The sequence below is a fragment of the Astatotilapia calliptera genome, chromosome 14 (genome assembly GCF_900246225.1).
Source record: "Astatotilapia calliptera chromosome 14, fAstCal1.2, whole genome shotgun sequence".
In the NCBI taxonomy this organism is placed as follows: domain Eukaryota; kingdom Metazoa; phylum Chordata; class Actinopteri; order Cichliformes; family Cichlidae; genus Astatotilapia; species Astatotilapia calliptera.
Window position 1 is genome coordinate 22367688 of NC_039315.1, and position 12329 is coordinate 22380016.

At 41.6% G+C, this 12329-nt stretch overlaps 1 protein-coding gene across 5 annotated transcripts; it reads left to right on the forward strand.

The window, feature by feature from the left end:
- The first annotated feature begins 7681 nt into the window (after positions 1 to 7681).
- On the forward strand, positions 7682 to 12007 carry serpinh1b (serpin peptidase inhibitor, clade H (heat shock protein 47), member 1b). 5 transcript variants are annotated; one of them, XM_026193257.1, is made up of 8 exons: positions 8179 to 8285; positions 8940 to 8971; positions 9557 to 9703; positions 9798 to 9990; positions 10100 to 10370; positions 10462 to 10560; positions 10677 to 10909; positions 11016 to 12007. In XM_026193257.1, the coding sequence occupies exons 3-8, from the start codon at positions 9585 to 9587 to the stop codon at positions 11316 to 11318; spliced, it is 1218 nt and encodes a 405-aa protein (XP_026049042.1). In that variant the 5' UTR covers positions 8179 to 8285; positions 8940 to 8971; positions 9557 to 9584; the 3' UTR covers positions 11319 to 12007. The 5 variants fall into 5 exon arrangements, with proteins under 5 accessions (XP_026049041.1, XP_026049042.1, XP_026049039.1 ...); XM_026193256.1 differs by lacking the exon at positions 8940 to 8971 and having other exon boundaries at positions 7682 to 8285; XM_026193254.1 differs by having other exon boundaries at positions 8255 to 8285; positions 8940 to 9703.
- The last annotated feature ends 322 nt before the right edge of the window (positions 12008 to 12329 follow it).

The following is a 12329-nucleotide window of genomic DNA, read 5'->3' on the forward strand; positions in this document are numbered from 1 at the left end:
GTGCTATATAAATAAAAGTGAGTCCAATAAAACTAAACTGAATTGAACTGAACTATATATAGCATGTGTACGCATGGTTATACATGATATGTAATGAATCAAAAATGAAAGAAAGTAAGGAAAATATTTTGTATATAGTGTATTTGATTCCATGTCGAAGCACATTTTGCTGCTTAAAATGCAGAGAAGCATGCAGGTTGGATTCATAAAACAAAATAAATAATGCAAGACTAAATATTAAATGTAAGCAGGTACAGTTTAAAGCATGTAAATAATGCATGCAAGTTACTAACCCTAAACAAAATAAAAGAATAGATTGAACGACAATTAATGTATGACACATCAAACCAGTTTTAAAGATAACAATAAAAAAGGGGTGGGGTTAAGTATAATAATAATACAAATAGAGACAAGTTATCTGTCTGCCATGGTCACAGAATACGGTCAGAACATTATGTGCAAAATATGGTTGTGTATATCAGGCACTGAAAGATTGTATGAGAACAGAATATGATACTATGGAGTCCTTCATTCAGCCAGGTCAGCTTGACACAGAGAAAAGCAGAGAAAATAATTACTTAAGAGTAAGTTTTAGGCTTTTTAAATTAGTTTTATAAATGATTCAGATGATTTCATTACAAATTAAAACTAAAAAATTCACTAATAAACAAAGTCTGCAACATGCACCACAATCACTATCACATCTAAATAAGTTAATTATCAGAGAAGAAGAGTAGTGTGGGGAAGCTCAAAATTAATTTGGGATAATATGCGGTAATTATGTAAATAAAGAACGGATTAAAAACAGAGCTCAGATTTTTTTAATGGCTTCACATTGGCAACAAATAACTAACGAAATAAATAAATAAATTAGGAAGACATTTTAATAATTAAATTACAGTAAAAATATGACAGTAAAAGTGTGTCCACAGCCTGGTGTTGTTCCGAAACATGAGTGCCAGTGCTTTTGCAATCTCCAACATTTTTGGTTATATTGATAAATAGGCTTTAATAAAGATGAGTTATGAAGTTAAAAATAACCTGTTTTGCAAGTATCTTTATGACCCTGCCTTATTGTATTGTACATAGGCTAAATGTTCATTCTGGCTCAAAACAACTTGATACCTTTCATGAGATACAAGTTTGAGATATGGTTGTGGTATGGCTGCTCTGCTCTGAGCATCACCCTGCAGTTCCCCCACTTCTCTGCACAGACATGACAAAAAAACTATGTTACCTTTGGCAGTTCTGGGTAAGAATATACCCATTTTCTTACAGATATAATATATGAGATGATGGGGCTTTGATTTAACAGTTACATCATTTTAAAATGATCTAACAATAAAACCCCGATGGTTTTATTGTTTTATTGTTAAGATCAGTAGCACTTCCAAAAACTGGCCCATGAATTAAAATGCATAAAAGAGGCAAAAGTTAAATATAACAACAACTACAGCTTTGGCAATTTATTTCTGAGGATGCTGCCAAAAACTGCAGTGGTGTAATGGTGTCATGTAGTAAGTTGTGTTTTTGCGCCATCTAGTGGTTGTTGATTCACATCACACATTTTATCTGTGGGTCTGATTAGCATTTGTTTCAAATTTGAAATGATTGCCAGTGGCTGGGCTGGCTGGGCTAACAGAGATGGAAGATGAACTCATCCTGGGTGTCTGTTGTCTTATGTAGTGTGGGAGTTCACTGAATGTTGGGGTGGGTGTTTTTTCCTCTGCAATGGGGTCAGCTGGGCCACCCCAAGCTCTGTAGGGCTTGGCGGTGCTGCTTCTGTGGGCCCCATTCTGGATGGGCCCGGGCTCCCTCGCCTTGCTGGATTTCGGGGAACAGGGGTGCCTACCAGGGTCAGTGGCTGGCTCCAGGATGTGTGCATGAGAGTGGGAATGGATCTCTGTGTCTGTGTGTGCCTGTTTGTCTGTGTCTGTGCGTCAGGTTGGGTCTTAGACTGCACCTCTCTCAGTACATCTCAGCCCCCACACCCAGGTATGGAGGCCTAGCTCTCCCCACCACACTTCGTGCCAGTGGCTGATGCCCCCACCTGTCATTGTATTGGTGGTTCTCTGTGTCTGGGGATGGATGCCCAGGTATGTATTGCTCACTCTCAGTGGCTGCTTGGCAGGGCCTCACCCCCGTGGCTTGGCCAGGTCCCTTCTGGGGTGTGGAGGGCCCTCAGTTCTTCTTGTGCTCTTGCGCTCTGGGGGGCCTCTAGATGTCTGGGGCCCAGATCTTCTTCATGCCTGCTTCATGTCTTGGGGGGAAGGGATATGGCTCTGTGCAAATCTTCTTTTAATGTCCGTAGTGCCAAAGTGCAATAACGTTATTGCAATTCAGTACATTGCCTTTATTTTAAGAAAAAGATTTTTAAATAATTTAAAGTAATTTCTCCAGAAAGAATTCAAACCTGAAAATAATCTCCTACTTTTATTACAGTAAAAAACAATAACACACAAAACAAAATGGTCATGTTTTAAGGGAGCATTCCATTTGTCCCACCAGGGGGCATATTCATGCTATATAGGCCCTCTGAAGAGAAAGCCATGACTGGTGATGACCTTAGCCCTAAATTTAACCCTATAGGATATGTATTCTGTTTCCCTACAAAAAAATTATTTCTGTTTGCTTGGTTGAAAAGGAATTTACAAATTTAGGGTTAATGTTTGGAACTTGGGTTGGGATCGTCACCAATTATGACTGTAAAGCCTTAAAACAATAGTGGCTACACAGTCACATCATGAAACTCAATTTTTTAATATAATTTACCTCATATGCGACCAAAGCATGCAAGTAGAGCTGGGCCATATCATACCATTCACAGTAATACTGGTATAATGTTGGGCAACGATAAGAAAATTAAATATGGCGATAGAATACGGGTAAGACACGCATGCGCAGTGCCTTTGTTTTCATACACACATGGCGGAAAAAGCATGGCGGTGACGGAGAATAAGAAGGGCGAAAGCGGATCGTTGAATGAAACAGATGAACCAGAATTGCTTTGTTAAAATGCTGCAACTTCAGTGGTGTGAAACTGGTTTAGCTTTCGTCCGTCAGATACACAACAAAGCACATTTTCTGGTAGAGCATGCTAGCGGGCCGTTGTTATTACCGTGTTTTTTGGAAAATACGGCACACTTAAAATCAATCCTTTAATTTTTCGGAAAATCGACAGTGCCCCTTATAGTCCCATGTGCCTTATGTATGAATTCTGGTTGTGTTTACTGACCTCGAAACGATTTTATGTGGTACACGGTGCTCAAAAATCTGTCAAATGTTTTAGTAAGACTTTGCTAAGCTACGAAGCCGCACCGCTTGTAGTGATGTGTCGGTCGCAAACGAAACGGCTCTTAGAGCCGGGTCTTTGAAGTGAACGACGCGAGCCGGCTCCTTATCGCGAGCTGTGGGGTTTTTTTTCTTTCTCTCACCCTCTCTCTCGCACTTTTTTCCTGCTATACTCTGCACGCCTTTGCGCTGGGAAGAGGGGGGAGGGGCGGTAGTTACACTTGCAGTAGCACAGGAACAGAGCGGGAGGGAAAGAGAGAGAAAGAGAGCCAGGGACAAAGGTATAGTAATCATCCACAACTATTTTGATAAAGGATTCAGAAAGTTTATTCATGCAGGCCCATATGACAGAGAATATGCATGTCCTTTTCGTTTTCATATTTTAATTTATATTTAATTGTGTTGTGGTTTGCAGTGTTTTGTGTTGTTTTACTTTAAATTTGTTTAAAAGGAAAAAGCTGAAAATTTAAATATTTAAAAGTTGAAATCAAAGGAGTTTGCAAAGAAAAGCGTCTGGACTTCTTTAAGTTACTTGAAGACGTTTCACCTCTCTTCCGAGAAGCTTCTTCAGTTCTAAGGTCAAATGGTGGGGAGTCCCAGATTTAAACTCAGTGGGAGTTTCCCCCCACAGAGGGACAAAAGGACCCCCTGATGATCCTCTAATCGCCTGAGCCAAGGTGTGAAACTGGGTGTGGGTCCCAATCAGGGTGTAAAGGGGGTAAAGGGGTAAAAGGGTAAAAGTTGAAATGTGAATAGTTGGTTTTTGTATTATGATTTATTTATTATTGTATGTGGGGTGAATAAATAAAAGTATATTTACGGTCGCCCGTACAGACAAAGCACGTACAAATTTCAAAACACGTAAAAACTCAGAAGCACGTAAAAACTCCAAAACATGTACAAAAGACAACAGAAGTGCTCCAGAATGCTAGGGGCAGTGTTGAGTTTTTGTTACCTAGAGGCTACACAAGCCAGCAAGTACCAACGACGGTATTTGGTGTGTGGTAGTAACAGGTAAATGAACATTTTTTTTAAATTATTTGAATATATATATGAGTGCTTGTGTGTAACTTGTGTGTAACTGCACACAATAGAATTTTAGGTCTCTACGTCCATCCCATGGGGAATGGGAGCGAAAACAAAAGTGTTGCGTTTATATTTTTGTTCAGTGTATATATATATAATTTTTTTTTTTCCTGGACTTGCACCAGGAGAAAAAAGGGTCAGTAATTCTATTAATGCAGCTGAACAGGTGGATCATTTTAAAAGTTTACAGTGATCGGGGGATGGCTCTGAAGTTTAACTTCTAGATCAGGGTGAGTTAAAAGCTCATGTAACTCTCCAGTTTACTTAAAAATCATTAAATCATTTTCTCATTTAGCATTCGATTGCAAAAAATATTTTATCTGTCATTAATATGAGTCATTTCAGACTTACAAACCAAGGACCGATTAAAAAGCCTGTATGTATTTTTATAAAAGTGGACTAAACTGGCTGATTGACAAATTTTATACATTAACTGAAGGTTTGATTATTGTTTGTACCAAAAAAAAGTTGGATCCAGAAATGATGAATATATCTATGAATATATTTATGTAAAGATACACGCACACCATCAAATGTATGTGTGTTTAACTTAGTTCTGTAACATGACCGGTAGTATACTAAGATACCAACAGTAAGATGTGTGATTGGTGTTTACTGTAAAAAGCACTCCAAAAGCACTCCATTTTACAGTTGTAAATCTGACCAAGAACAAAACTGCTCAAAAGACAAAGGACATTTCAGCTCATAGAGACTACCAAGCAGATGAAGTCCTTTATTAGATGTGAGGAATAGTGATGTGCGATACCACCGATTTCCTTTCCGATCCGATACCAAGTAAAATTCAGGGTGGTATCGGCGATACTGATCCGATACCGATACTCTGTACAAAAACTTAATGTTTCATTGCATTTCATAATACAATATATAATTGTATTATGTAATTGTAATAATAACATAACCATATTGCTTCATAATGATTAGAGGACATTAGACAACTTGTTTTTATTGCTTAATAATGCAGAATAATCATATAGAAACAAAAAAAACTGACGTTGTACGCTATTTGAGCATGTTGCCTGCCTGCAGCACTAAAGGACTCTGCGAGAGACGTCTGTCTCGCCCTAGCAGCACCTGTCCCTGTCCTCCTCTTCAGTTCGCCTCAACATAAGCTTATCATATTCTGTGATGTGATTTACTCCGAGGTGTTTGACAAGGTCAGTGGTGTTGCCACAACAACGTGTCCACACAGGACTCTGTTTGCGCTCAGCCATTGTTGTGAGTGTGCACGCCAGGGGCTGCGACACATTTATACAGCCGGAAGAATCGATGTTTCAGTATCGATCCGCACACCACTAGTGAGGAACCTGGACCTGAGAAGGAGAATGTAAAAAGCAGGCCCAACCACTGATACTGACCGTGAGCTTAGGCCCGTCACAGTTACATCATACAGTTGAGCTGAAACATTTCTTTGGTCTTGCGTCATCTTCTTGCAGCTGTGCTTTAAGTTCTTCACTGACAACTTTGTGTTTCTCAGTTTGGAGTCCTACCTTTAGTAGTTTGCGTGGATATCATCTTGAAATTGTTTAAAACTTTATACTTTGATGTGGGAACTTTGAATCATGCAGAAAACTTTTTATGCATTTTTACTTTTCTTAGGTAAATTACTTTTTTTTTTTTGTAACAAAAAGGTTCCTCTTCTCTCTATTCCACCTGGATGGAGTATATATTGGAATCCATAAACAGATTTTCAGGCCCTATTAAGTACGTTTGGAGGAAACCAAACAGGCATATATCTTAAAATGATAAACAGGAAGCTCACCATTGAGAAAGCCTCTCTTAGGTTTTGTTTTGTTTGATAAACTAACACAGATGTCAGGAGTGACTGAAGAGACTGAACTCTGTTCACAACCTCCATATATATATATATATATATATATATTATCCAAGAGAAGAGTTTACTGAAGAAACTCCAGAAAGCAAAGAAGTTGCCGTCGTTGCTGATGGCTGGTGCAATGACGTCCAGATGTTGCATAGGCTCCTTGTCCTCGAATAGCAATTCTTCCCTGGAGTTATGTAAGAGTTGCTCCACCCTCTGAAGACTATTCCCACCCTTGCATCAGATTCTGCAGAAGAGAAAACGTGTCTGGCACGTGCCTGCATCCTTACTTTTGCTTATTTTTATAAAACGCAATCTGCAGATGGTCTTTTAATTTTCTAATGGTGAAAAATTGCATCATGTTGCGGTTAGGCATCTTCTATCTGATGAACGTGATTATGTCACAGTTATTCAGTTGTGTGTTTGATGTTGGTTGGGAAAAGCTCTGGAAGCTTCTGCATGCTCACACAGACACGTACACACACGTGGTGTATATTTAGACCACACAGATGAGGCACTGTGAGGGGAACAGCAGGTAACTGTTTCCTCCCCACATCATTTCTTATGCATGTCCCTTTATACCACACAAGGCAGAGAGTAAAAGCATTTTTATCTTAATGATTTAGTCTCGATTAATTGGCATCTGGTTGAACTCGAGTCTGCACATGCTGAGGAATCTCAGTGTAAACTGTCACTCCTGGGCCTTCAGAAGGACAAACAAACATGGGGGTGGGGTGGGTTGTAAAAACTGTTAATGAGCTCATTTGTTGGGTAGTCATGTATGTAACTCAGCTTCAGGTACTTGTGAGTTCTAAACATGGCTATGAGTGGGTTGTGGACTTTTTTGTCTCTCAAAATTTCATAGAAAGTTCTAGATGCCTCCCCCAACACATCACTAAAAAAGTCAAGCCACTCATCAGCTGGCATGTCAGGGCAATTTGTAGAGAGCAGTAAAAGAAAAGCACTGGGAGGGGGGTCAAGAGATAGATGGAAATACTTTAGTTGGAGAACACCTAGTCCTGCAGTGTCAGACACCCAGATCAATATTTTATTATCTGCATAAGTAAAGCTATAGCATGAAATGTCTCTCTTTGTACTGGAGGCAGGTTTCGGTCTCTTTATATACATCAGAGATGAAACAGGAGACAGATAATCTTGTGAATGTAAATGTGCGATTTTGAGATCACAATACCAACAATAACATTAATCTGTGTGCTAAAGAAAAGGCTCAGCAGTTTTATGAAACTTTTCTTTCCGAAGAAAGCAGATCCTGCTTTTCTTTTTTTTTTTTAAACATCAGTGGTCTTCCAGACAACCCCCATCGTTTAGTAGCTACCCTGCAATCAGCAGCTGAGTTGGACAGACGTGGCAGTGTGGGGGTAGGGCTGAGGCTCCTGCAACTTCTGGGGAGGCATGAATACTGCTGCATGAAACTTTCTGGATGTTTCCATGTGAAGTTAAGCAGCAGTTTAACAACAGCCAGGGAACAAGTTACAGCTTTTATTCTGGAGTAAAAATGCTTTCTGAGTAACATCCTGCCTGCGGAGACTGTTTTGATGCATGGTGGTGTTCCACACTTGAAGAGAAGCTCATACACACAAATGCCAAAGAGTGCAAAAAGAACTTTAACACTGTATTTATATGCATGCAAAGCAATCATTTAATTCACAGTCAGTGGCAGCTTAATCTTTATCTCCAATCATGTGATGAAACCAGAGTTTAAGATTGAGTCAGCAAGCAGTGTTAAAAACCGAGGGGACTGAGGCAGAAACTTAAGACTGACCAGGATTCAGATTTTCTATTCAGGAGCCTTTTGTGGGAAAGTTTTAACGCTGATCCAGGACCAGCATTTACTTCAGTCGGCACAGCTTTCATCCCACCCTGTGATTTCAAGAGGGGGATGTCCCAGCTCCCAGCTTCCTGAGGAAACACAGACACCCTCATTTGAATATCCCATTCCCAACTTCTAGAAAATTCTCTTTTAGGATATATAGAGCCAGGGAAGTCTGTCACAGCCACGCTATCCACCGGACACAGCTCGGAGAAGCAACCCTGCGATAATCTGTGCCAGGTAAGGATCAGAAGATAACGGTCTTTGTTTCACAGGGAGGAATGCGGCGACTGAATGAACTGCTTTGTTATCATGTGTTACAGCTGCAGTTCAGCTACCCTCCATTTTACCCAGTTTGAAAGCTGCAGCTGAGATTCCTCTGTCTGTCAGAGAATACTTCTTGTATTTCTTCTGTTTCCAGTAGGGAACAAATCCTGACCTGTTATCAGAGCTGAAAGTTGTCATGCAGCTGGCAGGGTGGCGCAGGCTTTCTGCTGCTTCCATGTCAGAACTTTGACAACAGTTTAAATGCATTCAGTTCAAACAAATAAAAAAAAGGTTTGCAGGAAAGTAGCGTGCCTGCACCCAGTTTAGCTTGTCTTTCCACTAGGAAGAGTATCACTTTGACTCATTGGAGCTCATTGGATCAAAGTATTTCCCCCCCTCCAGGGTCGGGAAACAAACAGTGAAAAGTGCCTCATCTTGAATGAGCGGTGGGTTGACTAGATTGGCAGCTTAATATTTAATGTTTAAATTCTAGTGGTTGAAAACTTGAAACTAGAACAGAGACGTTAGACTTCGTACTGTGCATAGAGTTTCTCTCCATGAGAATCTGCCTATATGTTCTCACTGCCTGCTCCACAGAGATTACTACATACACCTCTTGTCTTTCAGAATGAAAATCGCAGAAATGAAAACATCTCAAGGTATCACAAACATGCAATCACAGAGGAACAGATGCAGTGTGAGTCTGCATGAGAAACAGTATGCCAGTGCAGCTGGTTATTCAGAGCCATTGTTTGAACCAGAGATGGGATGATTTGGGTGCAGCCTACAGGCATACGCCCTTTTCTTTCTCTGCAGGCAACATGAAAAAAGTCTGCACTGTATGTCTCGCAAGACTGTTGCAAAGGGATTTCTGATCCTCGCATCTGAGGAGACACTATTAACCATTTGTATCACTTAAAATGTGTCCGGAGAAGCGAGATCCAGCTCAATCCAAGTAAACGTCGAGTTTCAGCTGTTCAGCTCAGGCGGCGGTCGCTGCTGACGTGGCACGAAACATGTCTCCCTCAAACTCGGGACATTCCAGAGCTCCTGAGTGGGCTGGGTCAACTCTGCCCTTCCTCCACAGCCCAAGTGTAGTCGGCTCCCTGGCATTTTCTTTCTGAGATATATTTTAATAAATGAATATATTTCTGAATATCACAAACATGCTCTTCTTTTTCTTTTTCTTCTTGTTCTTTTTAAGGAATAATGTCATCATCGTTCTCTTTGCTTCCTTTTCACAGAGTGCAGCTGCTGTTGGAGACAGACAGGATGTGGATGACTAACATTGTAGGCCTTTGTCTGCTGGCCTTGGTGGCCTCTGCAGAGGATGTGAAGCTGAGCACCCACGCCACCGCGCTGGCTGATAAAAGCACCAACTTGGCCTTCAGGTTTGTATATTATTGATTCTGGCGCACTTGTAACATAAAGTAATATTCTCTGTGTTTATATATAAATATATGCATTTTTTTAATTTCACTTTAGCCTCTACCACACCATGGCAAAGGAGAAAGACACAGAGAACATCATCATTTCTCCTGTGGTGGTGGCCTCCTCTCTGGGGCTGGTGGCTCTTGGTGGCAAAGCCTCCACTGCCTCCCAGGTGAAAACAGTCCTCAGCGCTGACAAACTCAAGGATGAGCATCTGCACGCAGGCCTGTCAGAGCTCCTCACTGAGGTAAGGAGCTTCCCTTGTTTCATAATTCCACCATCATCACCACAGGCCATAGACTCCGAGTTGTCTTTATATCACAAATTAATGGCGTACATGTGCCACTTCTTCTCAGGTGAGCAACGCCAAGACACGCAACACCACCTGGAAAATCAACAACCGCCTCTACGGCCCCAGCTCTGTGTCCTTCGCTGACGAGTTTGTGAAGAACAGCAAGAAGCACTACAACTACGACCACTCCAAAATCAATTTCAGGGACAAGAGGAGCGCAGTGAACTCCATCAACGAGTGGGCGGCCAAGTCCACAGGCGGCAAGCTGCCTGAGGTCACCAAGGACGTGCAAAACCCAGACGGAGCCATGATCGTCAACGCCATGTTCTTTAAGCGTGAGTATGGCGTTAACGCCTGACTGAAGCTCTTTGTGAGGCCAGACGCCTGTGCAGAGTTGTGACCTCGTGTCTTTTTCCCCCCTCACAGCTCACTGGGAGGAGAAATTCCACGATAAAATGGTGGACACCCGTGGTTTCCTGGTTACTCGCTCATTTACTGTCGGAGTTCCCATGATGCACCGCACAGGTGAGTTTCTCTCTCATCTTTCTTTTTGATCTTATTATGTCTCCAGAAGCTGATAACCCACCCCGCCTTCCAGTACACACATGTGATAAGATCTGCTTTGTCTGCCCCTCTCTCAGGTCTTTATGATTTCTACGAGGACACAGAAAATAAAGTCTTTGTGCTGAACATGCCTCTGGGCCAGAAACAGGCCTCCATGATCCTTATCATGCCCTATCACCTGGAGCCCCTGGAGCGCCTGGAGAAACTCTTGACAAGGAAGCAGGTGGACACTTGGCTCAGCAAGATGGAGAACAGAGCCGTAGCCATCTCCCTGCCTAAGATCTCAGTGGAAGTCAGCCACAACCTGCAGGTAAATGTTTGCACACTGGATGGCTCAAATGGAGTGTAACTTTAAGAGTGTTAGAAAATATTACTGTGAACCCAGAGCGCTGAGCAACTTCATCTGTGTTTTGCAGAAACACCTGGCTGAGCTGGGCTTGACAGAAGCTGTGGACAAAGCCAAGGCTGACCTGTCCAACATCTCTGGAAAGAAGGATCTCTACCTTTCCAGCGTCTTCCACGCATCAGCCCTGGAGCTTGACATCGAAGGAAACCCATACGACACAAGCATCTTCGGTACTGAGAAGCTGAGAAACCCCAAACTCTTCTACGTAGATCACCCCTTCATTTTCCTGGTAAAGGACAACAAGACCAACTCCATCCTGTACATCGGCAGAGTGGTTAAACCTAAAGGGGACAAAATGCGTGATGAGCTATAATGTTTAAAGTTATAAATTGTGGTGGGTAGCTTTATTATTTGTGAAATTATGGCAGGAAACTGTGCACGTGTGTAATTGTGTGTGATTTTATGCGCGCGCATGTTTTGTTTTTGGTATGATTGTTACCTCAGTAGCACATTCCAATTGACAATCTGTGGACTGAATATCCGAGCTTAGAAACATTCGACTTTCCCAGGGAACAAATCTGTTTACATGGCTTCGTCTTAAGAACATGCTGGTTTGAATAATCTAAAAAAAAAGTGCCTTTTTTAAGACTTCCACAAACAAACAGCAGTCGGCACAGCAGACAGCATGCTTATATTAAGTACGAGTCCTCTTTCACATCCTGTTTTTGCCTGCGTGTGTTCGGCTACGACCTGTGTGTGCGTTTTTGTTTTTTTTGCAATATCTTTAATGTTTAAAGAGAAAAAAGATCGATGCACAAGCTGTTTTACAGTGCTGTCTCATTCCCCCTCTCATTTTGCCTCCAGCCTGCACTGAACTGTTCCCCTGCACGAGCTGAGCTTGCAGGGGGAAGGTGGCAAATCGTCTGGTGCTTAATTTAAGTTGCAAACCATCTTCTGTGTCGTTTTCTTGCTGTAGGTATTTTCCACAAAGAATCTGTTGGAATGGTGTGATTTATGTGATTAATGTGGACCTTTTTCAATAAAAAAAATGAAGAGAACATATTTGTGCGTGGCTCTTTTCTTTGTTGAGAATCTCCTGAATGAATACCACGTGAATGCCATTCAAATACGGATGATAGAGTGCTATAGGGAGCTGAACTGGAGAATGTGTGCACGCTAGTGTTAACATCTCTAAAGGATAACAATTTTTCCAGCTGGCTGAAGGTCAAACAGTCTTCCCAGGTCTGGAATGCAGTGCTTTTGTCGGTGTGCTGTTGTCTTGCAGCTACATCCTGCTATGCGCAAACATCTGGAGATTAGATTTCCCACTCACCATGAGAACCCCGCACTCCAGTTTTTAAACAATGTAGAGTCTGCATTGTCA

Coding starts and splice junctions, on each gene's coding strand:
- serpinh1b (XM_026193253.1), top strand. CDS start 8,886: ATGTTCTCACTGCCTGCTCCACAGAGATTACTACATACACCTCTTGTC. Junction 9,991..10,099: donor TGTCAGAGCTCCTCACTGAG/GTAAGGAGCTTC, acceptor ACTTCTTCTCAG/GTGAGCAACGCCAAGACACG. Junction 10,561..10,676: donor TCCCATGATGCACCGCACAG/GTGAGTTTCTCT, acceptor CCCCTCTCTCAG/GTCTTTATGATTTCTACGAG.